This window comes from Anolis sagrei, chromosome 3 (assembly GCF_037176765.1).
Source record: "Anolis sagrei isolate rAnoSag1 chromosome 3, rAnoSag1.mat, whole genome shotgun sequence".
NCBI lineage: Eukaryota > Metazoa > Chordata > Lepidosauria > Squamata > Dactyloidae > Anolis > Anolis sagrei.
The window spans coordinates 267175335-267200564 of NC_090023.1; the positions used below are offsets into that span (position 1 = coordinate 267175335).

A 25230-nucleotide genomic window follows, 5' to 3' on the forward strand; every position below is an offset into this window, starting at 1 on the left:
TTTCCAAAAAGGAAGAGAAGGACAGGTGGAAAGATCTTCAGCCTTCTCTGCTAAAGGGATTCCTAAGACCATTAGAAATATGTCTTTGCCAGATTTGCTGTAAGCCACCTCGCGTCCCTTTTATCAGGGCGAAATATAAATAAAAATAAATATCCATGGTTCTTGTGGGTTTTTTCGGGCTATATGACCATGTTCTAGAGGCATTCTCTCCTGACGTTTCACCTGCATCTATGGCAAGCATCCTCAGAGGTGATGCTTGCCATAGATGCAGGTGAAACATCAGGAGAAATGCCTCTAGAACATGGCCATATAGCCCGAAAAAACCCACAAGAACCTAGTGATTCCAGCCATGAAAGCCTTCGACAATACATTAAATATGCATGGTTCTGCTTTTCCATGGCAAGTTCAGGAATATCCCTGCGTGCATTTGGAAAATACCTTCAAGTGAACTCAGAGGCTGCAACATATTTTTATTGACTTACGCAAGACTTCCTTGACCTGCTCGTTTCATTTCTGCACATTGTTCGTTTGGAATAACAAAAAGCTTGGCTGAAATATGTTGACCTGCTTTTTCCCCCCTTCCTTTTCTTTAAATTGATCTATAGGACTATATATTTTCCGTATTATGCCAAGGAAGAAGTAGTAATGCCCAAAGACGCATTTGCTCAAGAACGACGGCACACCTTGATGTGTCTCAACCTCATCCAAAAAGTTTAAACTGCTGCATTAAAAACAGAAAAGAAAACCTTCCTGCACCAGAACATGCATTGTCTATATTATACATATATATATAAAAAAAACATCAACACATTATTTCCTTCCAGCCTGCAGATGGGACAAGTGAAATCACAATTTTGGCTCAGCAAAAGCAAGAGAGGGAGGAAAGGAATCTGTCCGATGGAGAGCGTTACGTATCAACGGGTCTCGACCTTTCGTTCTCCAGATTTTTTGGACTTCTGCTTCCAGAATCTCTCCATAAGGCCTGGGCAAACTTGAGCCCTCCAGGTATTTTGGGCTGCAACTTCCACAATTCCTAACAGCCTCTGGCCCTTTCCTGTGTGTGGAGAGAATTGTAGACAGCCGAGGCTGAGGCAAAGGATGTTTTGAATTTGATGCTTGTTCCCAAGCAACAGAGGAACGTGAAAGTCTTTGGATTGATGGAGAGGCTTCCCAAGAAACTAGATTAGCCGTGAGATCAGAGGAGTAAGACATAGACTAAATATTCTCACAAAGCTATGAGAAGGTCTTGAAGTCCAGGTGTGTTTGATATGATGTCATGAGTAAGACATAGACTATTCTCACAAAGCTATGGGAAGATCTTGAAGTCCAGGTGTGTTTGGCATGATGTCATGGGTGCCTGGAAAGGGTCTGAGGCTGTTAGGAATTGTGGGAGCTGCAGTCCAAAATATCTGGAGGGCCCAAGTTTGCCCAGGCCTACTGTTGGTTCTTGAAGAAGTCCAAAAGAGCTGGAGAACCAAAGGACGAGATCCACCAACTACATGATCACACAGATACACATATACAAACACCTCCAGCAGAGGCAAAAATATGGAGGAGAAGGGAGAAAAGTGATGGCACACTCCAGGTTTTGTTGGTGGTTGTACCTTTTGTACATTTGCGTAAGGAGGTATCCATCCAACGCCTCCTTGTGCAAAGGAGTTCCCCTTCATTGCACAATCTTTAATGTATCCACCTTACAACCCAGAGTTAACCATCGCCGTAGTAGCCCTTCTTCTTCCAAGCCTTTTGCGTAAACGCGTTGACGGAGTTAATCACAACGGAGAGCGAATTGCAGCCTCCAAGTCTTCATCCAAAACACACACTCCGCAGTCTCTTACACACACACATTCATTCATCTTGAAATAATGGTATCTGCGCTTTCGGGACCAGCCCGCAGCTGAGAAATGCACCGCAGGAGCACGACGACAAAAAATGTTGGCTTTTTTGCCAACCATTCCCTTCACAGAAAGGAAGGAGGAGGCCAAATCTTTGTGGCCCGTCCCCAAAATTGTCCAGCGTCCCCTTCTCAGCATAGTCTTCCCTTTGCGATTACCATCCATATTGTGTCTCCAAAAATCTCCAAATAAAGAAAATACCAGGACAACTTCTCCTTTGGTGCTCCGTGTCCTCTTCCTTGGAGGAAGGACATGGGGGAGTTTGGATATCCCACTGGTTTAAGTTTCCACCCAAGCAAAGGGGGAGCTAAAGGATCTGGAGTTTCCTGGAGCAGGTCAAGTTACTGTGGACCAGATCCCACATGGCTAGCAGCTCCGTTGGGAGGAGTTTATGAACCACCATCATGCTCTGGTAGAAGCAGGGCTCCTTGTTGAGCTTGCTGTTCTTATTCTTGACAATGCCGAAGGTCTTGAAGCCAGCGTGGGCCACAGGCACCACCTTGAGCACCTCCAGGCACATGCCCAGGAACACATCATCGATGGGGTACAGCTCCAAAGTCTCCGAGACCCGGTGCAGCTTCTTGGCCAACGGGCCGTCCATCACGAAGCCTCCTCCGCCGGCGTAGGGCGGGTAGGTGTTCTTGCTGTACAAGGCGTTGGGGATGTAGTACTTGTTCTCCTTCTTGCGGATGGGCCGGGCCTTGAAGAGGACGTCCCCCACAAAGAGGTCGCTACCTTCCTTCTGGTCCTGAAGGAACTCCAGGATGTTGTCAGGGCTGGCAAAGACGTCATCGTCCCCCTTGAAGATGAACTGGACCCGATCGCAGTAGATGTTGAACCATTTGAGGAAGTGGACCTCCTTGAGGGTGAGGTTGAAGAAGCTGTCCAAGAAGTCCCACTGCAGGATGTCCTTGTAGATGTAGTTCTCATACTCCAGAAGCTTCTGGTAGTTGGCCCGCTCTTCTTCCTTGGAGGCCACACCGAGCAGGAAGAGCGTCCGCACCTTCCGGCCACCTACCTCTTTCTCACGGCCCCACGTCCGGCGAATGGCTTCCCTGCGGTCATGCTGTGTGATGATGGACTTGACCACGATCAAGAGGTGGATGTCCCCGTCGCACTTCTCTGGGTGGTTGATGAGCATCGGAAAGTAGCGACAGTGGCGGTAGAGAAGAAACTGGCGGAAGTTGGGCTCCAGGCCCTTGAACCAGTCATCCTTGGTGAAGTTCAGGTTGGCCGAGCAGTTGATGGTGGTGACGTCCCACGCCGTCACCTGCTTCTCCGTTGGCGCCGTCTCCTCAACAGCAGGGCTCTCCTTCTTCCAGAAATTGTTGGAAGCTGAGATGACTCCATCCCTCTTCTGGGTTTTGAGCGGCTCCTGAGGCATCAGCTCTTTGGCCGGTGGCTGCTGGCCTTGGAAGAGCTGTGTGGGAGCCATGCCACGCTGCAGCACCGTCACGGCCACCACCAGCGCAAAGGAAAGGAGGACGCTCTTGTAGACCGTTTTCTTCCTAGGAAAGGAGGAGAAAGATACATCATGAATGTTGAAGATGTTAGCAATTTATAATGTAAATTTCAAAATATGTATGTATGTTTAAAATTCAGTAGCTATGTGCCAAGGGTAATGTATTCCTGAGTGGAAAGAGTTAACTGAACCATAGAGGGATCGGCATTCCTAGAGAGGTCATAAATCAAGTGTAAAATAAATAAATAAATAAATAAATAAATAAATAAAGTGCAAATGGACGCAGCCTCATACGCCACACGTCACTCTGGAATGCAAGAGGTGTGGACTAGTGCTGATAACAGCAGTTCGTGTGTTCGCTATGTTACGGTATGGAGAAGTTTTACGATGTGCTGAGTGTTAAGTAGCTTCTAATGTCTATAGCTGTAAAATAGTTTATAGCCTAAGGTGGTTGTGATTGATCGTGTTCCTGCCTTGCTGTGCGGTCAATGCCACTGACAATGAATATGCAAAATGTAGTCTCTAAGGTGCACGAGGCCCATGCAGATCACGTTTGTGACCAACTGAAGATCATCTCAAAGTCCCACAAACAAATAGAGAGAAATCTAGATCAGGGTCCCACAATTGTCTATCTCCCTCTCCCTCTCCGTCCGTCCATCCATCCATCTATCTACGTATCTTTGGAAAGCATAGGGAAGGTTAGCATCCCTGTGGTGTGTTCTTTGCTTTCTGTGCCCCTGTTTGGAATATGTCCCTTCACTTTCTATCCCTATGATAATTGGATTTTGCAAAATGTGGCTTGTTGTGGAATCAAGGATTGGAGATAAAGCTTCAGTGGAGACACATTTTCCCCATGATAACAACTCTTTAAGGAGTTTATTTCTCTTCCGAGGGGTACATTTCTCTCACTTCCTGTTGTCTCACCCCGTTCTTGTTTGTAAGTTGGATGTTTGTAACTTGGGGACTGCCTGTAATGCAAAACTACCACCATCCCACCCCCAGAAACACGCTAAAGCCCATTGCTACCTCGATATACCTTCAGTTTGCCTCTTCAGGATTCTCGAAAGGGCCATAAAGTACAGTAGAGGATAATATTTGGGTTTCTTGGTGTAGGGGCCGCCCTACAAAAGGAGGTTTTGTTGAGGGTTGGCTTATGGTGCACTTGCTGAACCAGCAGCCAATGCAAATATTCCATGCACTCCATATAGAATCCAAACACTCCATGCAATTGAGCCACTGTGGTGCCATATTAAAATGGAGTAACATCTTTGGCTTGGATTGGATTTGTTTTGGGGTCATTCCATTCCCAGTAGCACTGGCAAATCAGACTCTCTAAGCCTCTAGATTAGGCATGGGCAAACTTTGGTGCCTCCAGGTGTTTTGGACTTCAACTCTCACCATTCCTAACAGCCTACTGGTTTTAGAGATGGATGTACATCTGTTGGGAAGGCTCAGATTGTGTCTTTATTGCAGAGAGTGGGACTGAATGGTCTTCGGTGTTTCCACCGACTTCATTTCTCTCCTTTCCAGCCCTCTGGGGCATCCATCGGCCCCGTTGGAATGTATTCCGTTTGCAAAGCTGAGCCGTGTCCAATTTCCTTTCCCTGAATCCCTCGCATTCCAGTCACCTGGGCCGCCTTCTCTGCCTTCGCACAGCCGGCAAAAGGAAAGCCCCAAAGAGAGACAAAAGGGCAGTCAGGCGGGACAAGGTCTTCCCTAAATAGAAGGCGCCCTGTTTCGCCAGCCTTGCAAACGTCCCAACTCGGAGATCGCCAAACACTGCTCCCTTTGCACCGAACAAGGGTTCAGTGTGGAGTCGGATCAGGAGTGCGCTTGCAAGTTTACAGTTTGCATGGGCAAACCTGGGCCATTCAGGTGTTTTGGACTTCAACTCCCACCATTCCTAACAGCCTCAGGCCCTTTCCTTTTGGGAAAGAGTGTTGGTTTACTATATATGCCGTGTTCGTATTGATTGTGCATGCATCGTTTACTGTTTACTCATAGATCCGTTCACTGTGTAATTAATAAAAAAGTTTGCAGCTCGATTCCCTGAGGTTGCAGAAACGGCGGCTGCGCATCAACGGGCGCATTATGCAGCGGCCAGTCGGTTTGCACAATGTCCGCATTCAGCAGAAAGGGGATCTACAGCTTGTCCCATTATAATTGCACGGGCTTAGCTTTACCCAACGCCAGCACGAGGCAGGATTACGGCCTGACAAACGGAGAAGGGTTGCAATGGGTTCGAATGGCAGGAGGAGAGATGCCACCTAAACATGACGAAGAACTGGGTTGTTGTAGGTTTTTTCGGGCTATATGGCCAAGTTCTGGAGGCATTGTCTCCTGACGTTTCGCCTGCATCTATGGCAAGCATCCTCAGAGGTAGCGAGGTGTGTTGGAACTAAGAAAGTGGGTTTATCTATCTGTGGAAAGACCAGGGTGGGACAAAGGACTCTTGTCTGCTGGAGCTAGGTGTGAATGTTTCAACTGACCACCTTGATTAGCATTTGATAGCTTGGCAGTGCTTGGAGCGATCTTTTGTTGAGAGGTGATTAGATGTCCCTGATTATTTTTCCTCTGCTGTTTTGTTGTTTTTAGAGTTTTTTTAATACTGGTAGCCAGATTTTGTTCATTTTCATGGTTTCCTCCTTTCTGTTGAAATTGTCCACATGCTTATGGGTTTCAATGGCTTCCTTGTGTAGTCTGACATGGTGGTTGTTGGTGTGGTCCAGCATTTCTGTGTTCTCAAATAATATGCTGTGTCCAGGCTGGTTCATCAAGTGCTCTGCTATGGCTGACTTCTCTGGCTGAAGTAGTCTGAAGTGCCTTTCATGTTCCTTGATTTGTGTTTGGGCAATGCTGCGTTTGGTGGTCCCTATGTAGACTTGTCCACCATTGAAATCCACAAGCATGTGGACAATTTCAACAGAAAGGAGGAAACCATGAAAATGAACAAAAGCTGGCTACCAGTATTAAAAAACTCTAAAATTAAAACAACAAAACAGCAGAGGGAAAACGATCAGGGACATCTAATCACCTCTCAACAAAAGATTGCCCCAGGCACTGCCAGGCTATCAAATGCTAATCAAGGTGGTCAGTTGAGACATTCACACCTAGCTCCAGCAGACATGAGTCCTTTGTCCCACCCTAGTCTTTCCATAGATAGATAAACCCCTTTTCCTACTTCCAACACACCTCACTACCTCTTAGGATGCTTGCCATAGATGCAGGCAAAACGTCAGGAGAGAATGCCTCTAGAACATGGCCATATAGCCCAAAAAAACCTACAACAACCCAGTGATTCCGGCCATGAAAGCCTTTGACAATACATGACGAAGAACGTCCAGGCTTTTCAACAGCGTAGGTTTTGGAGCAGACTATTGTCTGAGGATGACCTGGGAAGGAATCCCACTGGAAGATTGCAGCGCACCCAAATATTTGGAGAGTTATCCTGGACCATGCTCTGACTTCCAAGAAGCACTGCTTGACTATCAAGCAAAAAGTGGATGCTAGAGATAACATCATACGAAAGCTGACTGGCACAACCTGGGGATCACAACCAGACACAGTGAAGACATCTGCCGTTGCGCTTGGTTACTCTGCTGCTGAGTATGCATGCTCAGCATGGAATACATCTCACCATGTTAAAACAGTGGATGTGGCTCTTAATGAGACATGTGACATTATCACAGGATGCCTACACCCCACATCAGTAGAGAAATTATACTGTTTAGCCCAGTCGTTCTCAACCTGTGGGTTCCCAAGTGTTTGGCCTACAACTCCCAGAAATCCAAGCCAGTTTACCAGCTGCTATGATTTCTAGGAGTTGAAGGCCAAAAGATCTGGGGACCCACAGGTTGAGAACCACTGGTTTAGCCAGTATTGCACCATCTGATGTCCGTCAGGAAGCAGCAGCATGTAATGAAAGGACCAAGGCAGTGACATCTCCAGCCCATCCTATGTTTGGATATTAGCCAGCAAGCCAATGACTTAAATCAAGAAATAGCTTCCTAAGATCTACAGCAGTGGTTCTTAACCTGGTGTCCCCAGATGTTTTTGGCCTTCAACTCCCAGAAATCCTATCAGCTGCTAAACTGGCTGGGATTTCTGGGAGTTGTAAGCCAAAAACATCTGGGGACCCCAGGCTGAGAACCACTGATCTACAGAGACACTTGCTGGAACACCTCAGCAAGCAAGAGTCCATAAGTGGCAGGCCAAAAGCCAGAACCTCAAGCCATGGCTGATACTGAATAAAGACTCTCTCCTGGGCAAATGGAAGACTTGGAAGGCGCTGAACAGGCCGCGCTCTGGCACCACGAGATCCAACCTTAAGAAATGGGGCCACAAAGTGGAATCCACAACATGCGAGCGTGGAGAAGAGCAAACCACTGACCACTTACTACAATGCGGCCTGAGCACTGCTACAGGCACAATGGAGGACCTTCTTACAGCCACACCAGAGGCACTCCAAGTGGTCAGCTACTGGTCAAAGGACATTTAGGACAAGGCAAAGTTTAACTTTGGAAAATAATAATATTGCACACAATTCTAGGAATTCTGTTTCTCCATCTCGGATTTGCACCAGAGTTTACCCTAAAGGAGTTACCCAAAAATGCCAAAATGCACATGTTCCAAATGTGTCGAGAGCACCAAATAGCCCTACTACAGTTCAAAACAAAACATCAAGGGATTCCTCACCTTTCTGAACAAATCTTTTCAAAGAAAGCCTTGCGATTAAGTTTTTGCCTTTGGTTGACCATAAATCACAGATTACTTGAAAACACACCACAATAGCAATTTGCACAGGTTATTAGATTTGCATCCTCTGCAATTGAGCCTACAGGAAGTAATGTGTGCCTGTGGTCTCCCATCCAATTACTAACCAGGATGGACCCTGCTTAGCTTCCAAGATTAGACAGAATATGGTGACCTTAGATCACAAGTCTATGCATATACATCTTCAATTATGGCAACCCATTAATTTCATACAGTTTTCTTAGGCAAGGAAAACCCAAAGGTGCTTTTGTCACTTCCATCCTCTCTGCAATTGAGCCTACAGTAAAGCAGATTGTGTCTGTGGCCTCCCATCCAATTACTAACCAGGGTTGACCCTGCTTAGCTTCTCAGGTCAAGTGGAATCTGGTCTATTTAGACTTTGGACACCACCTTGTCCATGTATACGTGACTTCAAGGAATATTCACAGGTTCCTTCCTCTGAAGTAGAACCTAAGGAACCTGGGATTTGCTTGCGGTCTCCCATCCAATTGCTAACCAGGGCTGCCCCTGCTTAGCTTCTCAGATCAAGTGGAATCTGGTCTATTTAGACTTTGGACACCACCTTGTCCATGTATACGTGACTTCAAGGAATATTCACAGGTTCCTTCCTCTGAAGTAGAACCTAAGGAACCTGGGATTTGCTTGCGGTCTCCCATCCAATTACTAACCAGGGCTGCCTCTGCTTAGCTTCTCAGATCAAGTGGAATTTGGTCTATTTAGCCTTTGGACACCACCTTGTCTATGCATATGTGCCTTCAAGTATTCAGAGGTTCCTTCCTTTGAAGTAGAGCCTACGGAACCTGGGATTTGCTTGCAGTCTCCCATCCAATTACTAACCAGGGCTGCCCCTGCTTAGCTTCTCAGATCAAGTGGAATCTGGTCTATTTCAACTTTGGACACCACCTTGTCTATGCATATGTGCCTTCAAGTATTCAGAGGTTCCTTCCTTTGAAGTAGAGCCTACGGAACCAGTGATTTGTTGGCGGTCTCCCATCCACTGACTGACCAGAGCTGACCCTGCTTAGCTTCTCGGATCGAGTGGAATCTGGTATATTTCAACTTTGGACACCACCTTGTCTATGCATATGTGCCTTCACGTATTCCAAAGTTCCTTCCTCTGAAAGAGTCTACGGAACCTGGGATTTGTTGATGGACTCCCATCCACTTACTAACCAGCGCTGACCCTTCTTAGCTTCTCAGGTCAAGTGGAATCTGGTCTACTTAGCCTTTGGAAACCACCTTGTCAATGCATATGTGCCTTCAAGTATTCAGAGGTTCCTTTCTCTGAAGTAGAGCCTATGGAACCAGTGATTTGTTGACGGTCTCTCATCCACTTACTAACCAGAGCTGACCCTGCTTTGCTTCTCGGATCCAGTGGAATCTGGTCTATTTAGACTTTGAAAACTACCTTGTCTATGAATATGTGTCTTCAAGTATTCAGAGGTTCCTTCCTCTGAAACAGAGTCTACGGAACCTGGGATTTGTTGGCGGTCTCCCATCCAATTACTGACCAGAGCTGACCCTGCTTAGCTTCTCAGATCAAGTGGAATCTGGTATATTTCAACTTTGGACACCACCTTGTCTATGCATACATGCTTTCAAGTATTCAGAGGTTCCTTCCTCTGAAGCAGAGCTTACAGAGCATGGGATTTGCTGGCGGTCTCCCATCCACTTACTGACCAGAGCTGACCCTGCTTAGCTTCTCAGATCAAGTGGAATATGGTCTATTTAGCCTTTGGAAACCACCTTGTCTATGCATATGTGCCTTGGAGGAATGTTTAGAGGTTCCTTCCTCTGAAATAGAGCTAACTGAGCATGGGATTTGCTGGTGGTCTCCCATCCAATTACTAACCAGAGCTGACCGTGCTTAGCTTCTCAGATCAAGTGGAATATGGTTTATTTAGCCCCTGGACACCACCTTGTGTATGCATATGTGCCTTCAAGTATTCAGAGGTTCTTTCCTCTGAAATAGAGCCTACAGAACCTGGCATTTGTTGGCGGTCTCCCATCCAATTACTAACCAGAGATGACCCTGCTTAGCTTCCAACATCTGATAGGATCTCGCACCTTTCGGGCATGTAAGCCCTATGTTAAAGCATACTATTGCTGAGCCTTGCTGCAATGCAACACAAAAGACCTTATCCAAACTAGAATTTCACCCCCAGGGCCCCAAAATGTATCCATTCTATAAGGAATGCATTGAACATTGAAGGAATACCAAACAGGTACACACCTGAGGCTCAGGTGAGAGAATGTAAGAAGAGTCGCTGAGCTGGTTTTACATCCCCGACTCAGGTATGTCGTCTGTTAAAAATTGTGTTTTTGTACAGAGGTATTTGATCTTATCAAGAAGAAGGTTCACTCTAATGTAAAGGCAGAATCTACCACAAAGGCAATCGAGCTATCTATCTAAATAAGGACCGTATAGTATTTCTGGTATGTGTTGCAAGGATGGGAGGAAAAAGGATAATTTATCAATGCAAAGACTTTGGTGAAACAGAACAAGGGCTGCGGCGGCATTAATCTGAAACAATAACATGCCAAAATTGCAAAGAGGAGAAATAAAGGTGAATGGAAAGGCTTTATTAGCTATATGTGCCAAATGTAAACAACCTGCAGATCAAGTCAAACTTTGGGTGCTAGAAACAATATCATACAAAAGCTGACTGGCACAACCTGGGGATCACAACCAGACACAGTGAAGGCATCTGCCCTTGCGCTGTGCTACTCTGCTGCTGAGTATGAGACATGTCGCATTATCACGGGGTGTCTGTGCCCCACACCACTGGAGAAATTACACTGTCTAGCCGGTATTGCACCACCTGACATCCGCCGGGAAGTAGCAGCCAATAGTGAAAGGACCAAGGCAGAGACATCTCCAGCTCATCCCCTGTTTGGGTAATCAGCCAGCACGTCAACAACTTAAATCAAGAAATAGTTTTCTAAGATCTACAGAGACACTCGCTGGAACACCTCATCAAGCAAGAGTCCAAAAGTGGCAGGCTCAAACCCAGAACCTCAACCAATGGCTGATACCAAATGAGAGACTTCCCCCTGGGCACACAGAGGACTGGGCGACTTGGAAGGCGCTGAACAGACTGCGCTCTGGCACCACAAGATGCAGAGCCAACCTTCAGAAATGGGGCTACAAAGTGGAATCCACGACATACGAGTGTGGAGAAGAGCAAACCACTGACCACCTACTACAGTGCAACCTGAACCCTGCTACATGCACGATGGAGGACCTTCTTGCGGCAACACCAGAGGCACTCCAAGTGGCCAGGTACTGGTCAAAGGACATTTAATAGAATACCAAGTCTTGTTTGTTTGTTTGTTAAAAAATGCAATACAACTATTTTGTTTGTTCCTGAAATGATAAATAAATAATCAAAGCCTCCCCCCCCCCCCGCCCCGGTGGCACAGTGGGATAAATAACTAAGCTGCTGAACTTGTTAACCGAAACGAAAGGTTGCACATTCAAATCCAGGGAGTGGAGTGAGCTCGCGCTGTCAGTCCCAGCTTCTGCCAACCTAGCACTTCGAAAACATGCAAATGTGAGTAGATCAATAGGTACCGCTCTGGCGGGAAGGTGATGGCACTCAGCATGACTTCAATAGGAGTCTAGTGTCTAGATCCAGGGAAGTCATGCTCCCCATGCTCTATTCCGCTTTGGTTAGACCACACCTGGAATACTGTGTCCAATTCTGGGCACCATAATTGAAGGGAGATGTTGACAAGCTGGAATGTGTCCAGAGAAGGGTGACTCAAAGGATCAAAGATCTGGAGAACAAGCCCTGTTAGATTGGCTTAAAGAGCTGGGCATGTTTAGCCTGAAGAAGAGAAGGCTGAGAGGAGACATGATAATGGCCATGTAAGGGAAGTCATAGGGAGAAGGGAGCAAGCTTGTTTTCTGCTTCCCTGGAGACTAGGACGCAATGGAACAATGGCTTCAAACTACAAGAGAGGAGATTCCACCTGAACATGAGGAAGACCTTCCTGACTGTGAGAGCCATTCAGCAGTGGAACTCTCTGCCACGGAGCGTGGTGGAGGCTCCTTCTTTGGAAGCTTTTAAAGAAGATGGACAAAAGGCAAGATTACTGAAAGGATCAAAAGTCAGGCTTAGGGCATACAATGTGGTTTAGTGCTTAGCTCCTCAATGCCAGAGATACAGCTTAATGGTGTAACATTAGAAAATGTTGACCATTTCCGCTCCCTTGGCAGCCACCTCTCCACAAAAGTCAACATTGATAATGAAATACAACACTGCCTGAGCTCTGCGAGTGAAGCATTTTTCTGAATAAAGCAGAGAGTGTTTGAGGAACGGAACATTCGTAGGGATACCAAGGTGCTTGTTTATAAAGCTATTGTCCTCCCAACCCTGCTTTATGCCTGTGAGACATGGACTGTCTACAGACGTCACATGCAACTCCTGGAACGATTCCATCAGCGCTGCATCTGGAAAATCCTGCAAATATCTTGGGAAGACAGGTGGACAAACGTCAGCATGCTGGAAGAAGCAAAGATCACCACCACTGAAGCGATGGTCCTCCGCTATCAACTCCGCTGGACTGTCCAGATGCCTGACCACCATCTCCCAAAACAGTTGCTCTACTCTGAACTCAAGAACGGAAAATGGAATGTTGTTGGGCAGGAAAAGAGATTTAAAGATTGACTCAAAGCCAACCTTAAACACTCTGGCATAGTCACTGAGAATTGGGAAGCCCTTGCCTGTGAGCGCTCCAGCTGGAGGTCAGCTGTGACCAGCAGTGCTATAGAATTTGAAGAGGCACGAATGGAGGGCGAAAGAGAGAAACGTGCCAAGAGGAAGGCGCGTCAAGCCAACCCCAACCGGGACCGCCTCCCACCTGGAAACCAATGCCCTCACTGCGGGAGAAGATGCAGATCAAAAATAGGGCTCCACAGTCACCCACGGACCACCGCCAGTACACCGAACTTGGAAGACTATCCTACTCGGAGAACGAGGGATCACCTAAGTAAGTAAGTAAGTAAGTGCTTAGCTTGGAGAAGAGAAGGTTGAGAGAAAAGGACAGGAGAGCCATGTCTAAATATCTGAATGCATGTCATAATCTTGTTTCCTACTGTTCTGCAGACCAGGAGCAATACGATTCATAACTACTAGGAAAGGAGATTCCACCTAAACTTTAGGAAAAAAAACTTCCCAAAAGCAAGAACTAAATGATGGTGGAATATTCTTCCAAAGAGTGTGATAGACAATCCTTCTCTGGAGGTTTCTTAAGCAGAGGCTGGATAGCCATCTGTTGGGAGGGCTTAGATGGTGTCTTCCTGCAAGATACAAGGAGGGTGGACTATATGACCTCTGGGGGTCTCTTCCAATGCAAGGTCTCTACGAAATGCAAGCCGACAATGGGGGGAAAGGAAGGCACAATGGCTACATTCAAGCAGGGGCAATCCATAGGGAAAGGTTGCCGGAAAGCCTCTCTCCATTAGGAATGTCTCCCCAGGTAATAAAGCCAGAATGACTGACCGGTTTGTTATGGGAGAGGGAGATAAGAGGCAGGAGGTTATGGGTCACCCAAAACGTCACCGCCCGCCGGGCTGTTAGCTGCGACTTTAGCCATTGCAAAATCTGCAAAAAGAAACTACGAAAGGCAGGCGAAGGATGCATGGAAATGCCAAGGGTTTTCTCGGAACGGTCCTTTCTTTTTTTTCTCCTTCCAAAGAAAGAACAATGAACTTTTAATTATATATATATATAAATACAATCCTCTTTTTAAAAACACACCCAGAGGGAGGACGATAGGAATAAAGGGCAGGAAAAACTTTTGCTTGCCAAGAGTATTGAAATACTCAGGTGTGCAAAGATCAAAACAACTTTGTAACGTGTGCAATGTCTGTAAGTGGAATAATGACTTTCTAAAAAGCAAACGGCTTTCATTAACGAAAGGTTTGCTTTTCAAACTTGGTTTTATCATATTAGTCACAATCTTCCCCTATATTCTAGATCAGGTATGGGCAAAACCCAGGCCCGCTCTCTCTCACCATTCTATCCTTCCTTCCTTCCCTCTTTCCTTCTTTCCATCCCTTCCTTACCTCCCTCTTTCTCTCTCCCTCCTTTCTTCCTTTCCACCCTTTCATCCTTCTTTCCTTCCCTCTTTCCTCCTTCCTTTCTTCTCTTTTGTCTTTCCTTCCTTCTCTCTTTCCTTCCTCCTTTTCCTCCCTCTTTCTCCCTCCATTCCCTTCTACCCTTTCATCCTTCTTTCCTTTTCTCTTTTCTTTATCCCTTCCATCCTTCTCTTCCTCTCTTTCATCCATCTTTCCTTCTTGCTTTCCTTCCTCTCCTTCCTTCCTTCCCACCCCTTCCTTCAATTTTGTCTTTCCTTCAATTTCTCTTTCCTCCTTACCTCCCTCTTTCTCCTTCCTTCCTTCCATCCATCTTTCCTTACCGCCCTCTTCCATTCTTCCTTCCCTCTTTCCCCCCTTTCTCCTTCCATCCTTTCTTTCCTTCCTTCCTTTCATCCTTCCTTTTGTCCTTACTTCCTCCCTCCCTCCTTCCCTTTCTCCTTCTTTTTCCTTCCATCCTTCCCTTCCTCCCTTTTGTCCTTACTTCCTCCCTCCTTCCCTTTCTCCCTCTCCTTCCATCCTTCCCTTCTGTCCTTTCTTCCTTCTCTATCTCTCTCACATCCCTCTTTCTCCTTCCATTCTTCCCTTCCTCCCTTTTGTTCTTCCTTCCGCTCCCCTTTCTCTTTCCATCCTTCCCTCACTCCCTTTCATCCATCCATCCATCCTTCCTTCCTCTTTTCTCCCTCTCTCCTTCCATCCTTCCCTTCCTCCCTTTTGTCCTTCCTCCTTCCTTCCCTCTCTCCCTTTCTCTTTCCATCCCTCCCTTCCTCCCTTTCATCCTTCCTTCCTTCCCTCTTTCCTCCCTCTCTCGCTCTTTCTCCTTCCATCCTTCCCTTCCTCTCTTTCATCCTTCCTTCCTTCTTTCCTCCCTCCTTCCCTCTTTCTCCTTCCATCCTTCCCTTCTTCCCTTTTGTCCTTCCCTCTTTCCTCCCTCCTTCTCTCTTTCTCCTTCCATCCTTCCCTTCCTCCCTTTTGTCCTTCCGTCCTCCTTCCCTCTCTCCCTTTCTCTTTCCATCCCTCCCTTCCTCCCTTTCGGCTATCCTTCCTTCCCCCTTTCCTTCCTCTCTCCCTCTTTCTCCTTCCATCCTTCCCTTCCTTTCTTTCATCCTTCCATCCTTCTTTCCTCCCTCCTTCCCTCTCTCCCTCTTTCTCCTGCCATCCTTCCCTTTTGTCCTTCCCTCTTTCCTCCCTCCTTCCCGCTTTCCCTTTCTCCTTCCATCCTTCCTTCTCCCTTTCCTTCCTCCTTTCCTTCCCTTTCTTCCATCATTGGGCAATTAGTCTGCTGAGCATGCAACCCCCAAGTTAGGAAGTTTGCCCATGACTCTCGGTTAAATGGAACTCAAGAAAATGGAACTGTCAAATATGAAACCAAAGAAATCCTCCACCTGCTTGACTCCTCCTGTCAAAGAGATTCTGCATATTGAGAAAGCTCTGATTTGGATCATGCAAGTGGCTTGGGTTCTTTCCTCCCTTCAAGATACGGAGGGCTAGAGATAATAATAAGGCGTTATCTGAATGCAAGAGAGTTCTGCTTGAAAAGGGAATCTGCAAATTTAGCAAAGAAGAGAATGATCTGCATGATTGCAATCCAAACCTGGTTCTGATTGAGAGCCATAGCAATTAAAGCAGAATCAAAGTGCATCGTTTCTACCGTGTAGATGCATTCCAGTTGGAGCATCCCTTATCTGGAATTCCAAAATGATCCTAAACTGTTTATATCACGCATGTGCAAACTTGGGCCTTCCTGGTATTTTGGACTACAACTCCCACAACTCCTAAGAGCTGGTTTTAAAAAAGTAACTCTTCTAAGCTCTCTAGACTAAAATTTGGGATTTAAGAAAGTACAGAATTGTATAGGATTCCTAAAGTTTGCATCAATAATAAAAAAAAGTCTTGCATTGCTTGTGCCTTCTAGAAAAGTTTGGAAAAGTTACTTTTTTAAAAGTTACTTAAAATACTTTATGCATTTTTAATTCAGATTTGAGGATATATTATATTAGTATATGCTTATGGATGATGGAAGTTGCAATCCTAAATTACCTGCATTAGTGGAAGATGGATTTATATTATATTAGTATATGGTTGAAGATTATGGGAGTTGCAATCCAAAAATACCTGCATTTAAATTACCTGCATTAGTGAAAGAAGGATTTATATTATATTATATTAATTATATTAGTATATAGTTGTGGATGATGGGAGTTGCAATCCAAAAATACCTGCATTCGTGAAAGATGGGTTTATATTATATTAGTATATGGTTGTGGATGATGGGAGTTGCAATCCAAAATTACCTGCATTAGTGAAAGATGGATTTATATTATATTATATTAATTATATTATATTAGTATATAGCTGTGGATGATGGGAGTTGCAATCAAAAAATTACTGCATTAGTGAAAGGTGCATTTATATTGTATTAATTATATTAGTATATGGTTGTGAATGATGGGAGTTGCAATCCAAAAATACCTGCATTCGTGAAAGATGGATTTATATTATATTATATTAGTATATGGTTGTGGATGATGGGAGTCGCAATCCAAAAATACCCACATTAAGGAAAGATGGATATATATTATATGGTTGTGGATGGTGGGAGTTGTAGTCCAAACACCAGGAGGGCCAAAGTTTGTCCATGCATCATTTACATGGATAGATAAGTGAGTGACACCTTTGCTTTCTGATGGTTTGGTGGTTCAACAGCTCTGAATAAGCCTGGCATCACTTCAGCTGCCAGGGCTCAATGCTATAGAGTCATGGGAGTTGTAGTTTTGCAAGGTCTTTAGACATGGCCCAAACTGCATTGATTGGACACTGGAGATGCACCTTTAGTATTTGCTTTCTGAACACAAAGGCTTCACTCCACTGCTATGGCCCTGCAACTAGAAGGTCTTGGGAATTGTAGTTTCACAAGGTCTTTGGATCCTCCGCCGTGGGAACTTGTGCATGCTCAACCCCCAAAGGCCATCTAGTCCAACTCCCTTCTGCCAGGCATGAAAAGCACATTTAAAGCCCTCCAGGCAGATGGCCATGCAGCCTCTGATTGATTATAAGTCAGTAGAGATACCATTCAGTCCATCTCTTCACCTAGCAGAAAGACACAACCTAACAGCTGTTAGGAATTGTGGGAGTTGTAGTTCAAAACACCTGGAGGGCTGACGTTTGCCCATGCCTGGTGTAGAGGAATCCCACAATGTGAACCTGGGTCCTCAGGTGCATCCACATGGTAGAATTAATGAAGTATGACACCCTTTTGCACTGCTGTGGGTTACTCCTAAGAGAATCATGGGAGTTGTAGTTTTGCAAGGTCTTCCGCCTTCTCTGCAGAACTGTGCTGTTGGGCACTTCATATTACAAATCCCAGGATTCAATTAGCATGAAGTCACAGCAGTTGAAGCGGTTTCAAACTGCATTAGTTCTCTACAGTGTGGATGCATCCTAAAAGTTTGGAAGAATGCATCAAAAATGTCTTCCTGGCTGCAATGCTTCAAGGAGGATGCACTCTGCGCATGCTCAGAGGCACTGGTTGCATTGCACGCTTTTATGCATTTTTGCAAACTACTCTTCTGATTCGTTTGGAAGAATGCATCCAAAAATGTCTTCCTGGCTGCAATGCTTCAAGGAAGGTGCACTCTGCGCATGTTCAGATGCACTTGTTGCATTGCATGCTTTGCTGCATTTTTGCAAAGTACTCTTCTGATTCGTTTGGAAGAATGCATCAAAAAATGTCTTCCTGGCTGCAATGCTTCAAGGAAGGTGCACTCTGCGCATGCTCAGAGGCACTTGTTGCATTGCACGCTTTGATGCATTTTTGTAAACTACTCTTCTGATTCGTTTGGAAGAATGCATCCAAAAAGTCTTCCTGGCTGCAATGCTTCGAGGAGGAGGCATTCTGCGCATGCTCAGAGGCACTGGTTGCATTGATGCATTTTTGCAAACTACTCTTCTGATTCGTTTGGAAGAATGCATCAAAAAATGTCTTCCTGGCTGCAATGCTTCAAGGAAGGTGCACTCTGCGCATGCTCAGAGGCACTTGTTGCATTGCACGCTTTGATGCATTTTTGCAAACTACTCTTCTGATTCGTTTGGAAGAATGCATCAAAAAAGTCTTCCTGGTTGCAATGCTCCAAGGAGGATGCACTCTGCGCATGCTCAGAGGCACTGGTTGCATTGCACGCTTTGATGCATTTTTGCAAATTGTTTTTGCAAACTATTCTTCTGATTCATTTGGAAGAATGCATCAAAAAATGTCTTCCTGGCTGCAATGCTTCAAGGAGTATGCACTCTGCGCATGCTCAGAGGCATTTGTTGCATTGCATGCTCTGATGCATTTTTGCAAACTATTTTTGCAAACTACTCTTCTGATTCGTTTGGAAGAATGCATCCAAAAAGTCTTCCTGGCTGCAATGCTTCGAGGAGGATGCACTCTGCGCATGCTCAGAGGAACTTGTTGCATTGCACGCTTTGATGCATTTTTGCAAATTATTTTTTCAAACTACTCTTCTGATTCGTTTAGAAGAATGCATCAAAACATATCTTCCTGGCTGCAATGCTTCAAGGAGTATGCACTCTGCGCATGCTCACAGGCACTTGTTGCATTGCATGCTTTGATGCATTTTTGCAAACTACTCTTCTGATTTGTTTGGAAGAATACATCAAAAAGGTCTTCCTGGCTGCAAAGCTTCAAGGAGGATGCACTCTGCGCATACTCCGAGGCACTTGTTGCATTGCACGCTCTGATGCTTTTCTGCAAACTGTTTTTGCAAACTACTCTTCTGATTCGTTTTGAACCGCAGCCGACTGAAACGCCCCCCCAAAAACTGCGAGTGACCTTTGTCTCAACCACACATGTACTTTTTCCCTTTGAATACAAAAGCAATCGAGTTTTGCTTTCTTTTTGGTGTAAATTCCAGACATGTATTGCATCTATTACATGTCAAACTTTAGTAAAAGTTTGCATCCTGTCTGAATTCCCGTAAACTGTATTTCTTGTTGTTTCTTTGTCAGTGTTGATGTGGAGAGTGTCTGGTTTGCCTACTCTGGAACATGCAACATATAATTGTCCTTCTTTAGGTGTCCCTTTCCAATCTATAATACTATATCTCTCTCTGTGTGTGAATCATATCTATCTGTCTATATCTATGGCTGGATGGCTCTTTGTCAGGAGGGCTTTGTTTACGTTTTCTTGCCCTGGTGAAGGGAGTTGGACTGGAAGGCCTTAAGTATTTTCTCTTGGTCGTGGGGGTTCTGTGTGGGAAGTTTGCCCCAATTCTATTGTTCGTGGGGATCAGAATGCTCTTTGATTGTAGGGGAACGATAAATCCAAGTAACTACAAATCCCAAATGTCAAGATCTATTTCCCCCCAAACCTCATCTGTCTTCATATTTGGGTATATGGAATATTCGTGCCAAGTTTGGTCCAGATCCATCATTGTTTGAGTCCACAGTGCTCTCTGGATGTAGGTGAACTACAACTCCCAAACTCAAGGTCTATGCCCACCAAACCCTTCTAGTATTTTCTGTTGGCCATGGGAGTCCTGTGTGCCACGTTTGGTTGAATTCTATTATTGGTGCTCAGAATGCTCTTTTGATTGTAGGGGAACTATACATCCCAGTAACTACAAATCCCAAATGTCAATTCTATTTCCCCCAAACTCCATCTATGTTCATATTTGGGTTTATTGAGTATTCGTGCCAAGTTTGGTCCAGATCCTTCATTGTTTGAGTCCACAGTGCTCTCTGGATGTAGGTGAACTACAACTCCCAAACTCAAGGTCTATGCCCACCAAACCCTTCCAGTATTTTCTGTTGGAGTCCTGTATGCTCCGTTTGGTTCAATTCCATCATTGGTGGAGTTCAGAATGCTCTTTGATTGTAGGTGAACTACAAATCCCAGCAACTACAACTCCCAAATGACAAAATCAATTTTTTGAGTTATGTTAATCCCACAAGCGAACATTACATTTTTTTAAATATAGATTTATATTCCGCCCTTCTCACCCCGCAGGGGGCTCAGGGCGGATCACAATGCACATATACATGGCAAACATTCAATGCCATAGACACGCAACATATATAGACAGACACACAGTGGCTATTTAACATTCCAGCTTCATGAAAGTATGCTTTTTGAATTCCGATCACCGGGGGAGCTGTTGCTTCACCACCCACTTGTGACACCGATGGAGTACTTCCTCATTCTTTTGCATGCTGCTGGAGATTTTTATGGCATCGTAAACATCGATTGAGTACTTCCTCATTCTTTTGCACGCTGCTGGAGATTTTTATGGTGTCGTAAACACCGATTGAGTACTTCCTCATTGGGTATGCTTTTTGAAATCCGGCCACCGGGGGAGCTGTTGCTTCACCACCCACTTGTGACACCGATTGAGTACTTCCTCATTCTTTTGCACGCGGCTGGAGATTTTTATGGCGTCGTAAATTAGTTAAATTAGCCTCCCCGCAAAGGTAAAGGTTGTCCCTTGACATTAAGTCCAGTCGTGTCTGACCCTGGGGTGTGGTGCTCATCTCCATTTCTAAGCCGAAGAGCCGGCGTTGTCCGTAGACACCTCCAAGGTCATGTGGCCAGCATGACTGCATGCAGCACCATTACCTTCCCGCCGGAGCGGTACCTATTCATCTACTCACATTTGCATGTCTTCGAACTGCTAGGTTGGTAGAAGATGGGGCTGACAGCGGAAGCTCACCCCTCTTCCCCGGATTCGAACCTGTGACCTTTCGGTTTAATCCACTCTGCCACCAGGGGCTCCCTCCCCGCATTAGTAGCACCTAAATTTCCTACTTGACAGATGCAACTGTCTTTCGGGCTGCAAAGGTCGACAGCAAGCTTGACAAATGGTTGGGAGCTTACTCCGACCCGGGCTGGCTTCAAGCTCATGATCTTTTGGTCAGTAGTGATCTTAATGCAGCTGACTTCCAGCCAGCTGCGCCAGTCCCGGTGCACACCCACACAACACACACAAACAGAAATATTTTGATTTTTTTACCAAAACAATTGTTTAATTTATCATGCTTAAGTGGCTGAAGGGGGAAAAGTAAAGGGCCTGAGGCTGTTAGGAATGATGGGAGTTGGAGTCCAAAACATCTGGAGGGAGGGACAGAGTTGGCCCATGCCTAATATATAAGCATTAACATCATATCTATCTGTTTGGACATATTTTTTGCATTTTTTGGGACTCCAATTCCCCAAAAATAAATAAATAAATAAATAAATACACATATACATACATAGAAATTTTGGACTACAAATCCCATTGTTCTCACTGGTTAGAGGGTTCTGGGTAGTCATAGTTCAAATGTAATTTTGCCCCAAACCTTTTAATGAAGGTAAGAACTATATCTTTCCTTGATGCAGGTATTCTTGATTACAACTCCCATAATTTGCAAGAATATATAATATAGTATAATATATCCATCTTTCCCTAATGCAAGTATTTAGGATTGCAACTCCCATCATCCGCAACCTAATATAATATACATCTATCTTTTCCTAATGCCTGTATTTAGGATTACAACTCCCATCATCCACAACCATATTTTATATCCATCTTTCCCTAATGCAGGTATTCAGGATTGCAATTCCCATAATCCACAACCACATTATATATCCATCTTTCCCTAATGCAGCTATTCTTGATTACAACTCCCATAATTTGCAAGAATATATAATATAGTATAATATATCCATCTTTCCCTAATGTGGGTATTTAGGATTGCAACTCCCATCATCCACGACCTAATATAATATCCATCTTTCCCTAATGCAGCTTTTCTTGATTACAACTCCCATAATTTGCAACAATATATAATATAGTATAATATATCCATCTTTCCCTAATGCGGGTATTTAGGATTGCAACTCCCATCATCCACAACCTAATATAATATGATATCCATCTTTCCCTAATGCAGATATTCTTGATTAAAACACCCATAATTTGCAACAATATATAATATAGTATAATATATCCATTTTTCCCTAATGTGATTATTTAGGATTGCAACTCCCATCATCCACAACCTATTATAATATACCTCTATCATTCCCTAATGCCGGTATTTAGGATTACAATTCCCATAATTCGCAAAAATATATAATATAATATAGTATAATATATCCTTCTTTCCCTAATGCGGGTATTTAGGATTGCAACTCCCATCATTCACCACTGAATATAATACAATATAAATCTATCTTTCCCTAATGCAGGTATTTAGGAATACAACTCCCATAATCCACAACCATGTAATATAATCTCTATATATAAATGCTCTGTTCGTTTTGAGTGACATCATAACTCAAAATCCGCTGGACGAATTGCCGCCAAATTTGGCCACAAGATACCTACTAACCCAAGGAGTGACCATCACGCAAAATAATAATAATATTATTTTGTCATTTGGCAGTTGTAGTTGCTGGGATTTATAGTTCACCTACAATAAAAGAGCATTCTGAACTCCACCAATGATGAAATAGAACCAAATGTGGCACATAGGATTCCCATGACCAACAGAAAATACCAGAAGGGTTTGGTGGGCATTGACCTTGACTTTGGGAGTTGTAGTTCACCTACATCCAGAGAGCACTGTGGACTCAAACAATGATGATCTGGACCAAACTTAGCATGAATATTCCATATACCCAAATATGAACACAAGTGGAGTTTGGGGAAATAGACCTTGACATTTGGGAGTTGTAGATACTGGGATTTATAGTTCACCTACACTCAAAGAGCATTATGAACTCCACCAACGATCGTATTGAACCAAACTTGGCACACTGAACTCCCATGACCAACAGAAAATACTAGAAGGGTTTGGTAAGCACTGACCTTGAGTTTTGGAGTTGTAGTTTACCTACATCCAGAGAGAACTGTGGGCTCAATCAGTGAGGGATTTGGACCAAACTTCGCACAGATAGTCAATATGCCTACATGTGAACATAGATGGAGTTTGGAGAAAATAGACCTTGACATTTGGGAGTTGTAGTTGCTGGGATTTATAGCAGTGGGTTAAACCCCTGTGCCGGCAGGACTGAAGACCGACAGATCGCGGGTTTGAATCCGGGGAGAGGCGGATGAGCTCCCTATATCAGCTCCAGCTCCCAATTGCGGGGACATGAGAGAAGCCTCCCACAAGGATGATAAAAACATCAAAAATCATCCGGGCGTCCCCTGGGCAGAAATCCATAATAATAGAAATCCATCTTTCCCTAATGCAGGTAATTTTTGATTGCAATTCCCATCATCCACAACCAAATAGAATATATAATATAATATAATATCAATCTTTCCCTAATGCGGATATTTAGGATTACAACTGCCATCGTCCACAACAATATAATATAATATAAATGCATGTTTCCCTAATGCAGGTATTTAGAATTACAGCTCCCATCATCCACAACCAAATATAATATTATATAATATTATATATAATAGCATCTTTTCCTAAAGCAGGTTTTTTTTATTGCAACTCCCATAATCCACAGCCATACAATATAATATAATATCCACCTTTCCTTAATGCAGGTATTTAGGATTGCGACTCCCATCATCCACAACCATATAATGTAATATATAATATAATCTCCACCTTTCCTTAATGCAGGTATTTAGGATTCCCTAATCCAACTATTTAGGATCACAACTCTCATCATCCACAGCCATATACTATACTATAATATAATGTAATATTCATCTTTCCCTAATGTGGGTATTTAGGAGTACAGCTCCCATCATCCACAGCCATATAATATAATATCGTATAAAATGTAATATAATATAATATCCATCTTTCCCTGATGCTGGTATTTAGGATTACAATCCCCATCATCCACAACAATATATAATATAATATCCATCTTTCCCTGATGCTGGTATTTAGGATTACAATTCCCATGATCCACAACCATATATAATATACCTTTCTTTCCCTAACGCAGGTATTTAGGATTACAATTCCCATGATCCACAACCATATATAATATAATATCTATCTTTCCCTAACAAGGGTATTTAGGATTACAATTCCCATCATCCGCAACCATATATAACATAATATAATATCTATCTTTCCCTAATGCTGGTATTTAGGATTACAATTCCCATCATCCACAACAACATATAATATAATATCTATGTTTCCCGAATGCGGGTATTTAGGATTACAACTCCCATAATCCAAAACCATATAATATCTATCTTTCCCTAATGCAGGTATTTAGGATTACAATTCCCATCATCCACAACAATATATAATATAATATCTATCTTTCCCTAATGCAGGTATTTAGGAGTACAACTCCCATCATCCACAACCATATACTAATATAATATAATATAAATCCATCTTTCACCAATGCAGGCAATTTTGGATTGCAACTCCCATCATCCACAACCATATACTAATATAATATATTCTCAAATCTGAATTAAAAATGCAAAGTATTTTAAGTAACTTTTTTAAAAGTAACTTTTCCAAACTTTTCTGGGAGGCACAAGCAATGCAAAACTCCTTTTTCCTTATTGAAACAAACTTTAGGAATCCCACAAAACCTTGTACTTTCTTAAATCCCAAACTTTTGTCTAGAGAGCTTGGAAAAGTTACTTTTGGGGGGGTTAGAGCTTAGAAAAGTTACCTTTTTTGAGGTTAGAGACTCACTTACTTCCCCCTCCCGGTTTGAATCCAAAGCAAAGCCAATTCCCTGCTTCTGATGCTCAAATGTAAATTTACACGGAAGTAAATGCTGTGGATCCAATGGGACTACTCTAATTCAGACATCCTTGGGGGAGAGAACTCTCTAAAATGACAATATAATAATAATGGGAAGGGAAAGGCAAACTCACCACTGGAACATGATGGATATCCGCAGGGAAAAAGTAATTGGGAAGAATAAAATCCGGACTTTCCTTCTCTGCTTTAGGCTGAAAATCCGCTTCTCTTCCTGACCTGGGAGGCTTTGAATGGCTTCA

The 25230-nt window shown here is 43.9% G+C and overlaps 1 protein-coding gene across 1 annotated transcript; it reads right to left on the reverse strand.

The window, feature by feature from the left end:
- Positions 1-456: 456 nt before the first annotated feature.
- Positions 457-25230, reverse strand: B3GNT7 (UDP-GlcNAc:betaGal beta-1,3-N-acetylglucosaminyltransferase 7). The gene is made up of 2 exons (XM_060767312.2): positions 25105-25230; positions 457-3403 (listed from the first exon to the last, which is right to left on the reverse strand). Exons 1-2 carry the CDS (start codon positions 25113-25115, stop codon positions 2203-2205), a joined length of 1212 nt encoding a protein of 403 aa, XP_060623295.2. The 5' UTR covers positions 25116-25230; the 3' UTR covers positions 457-2202.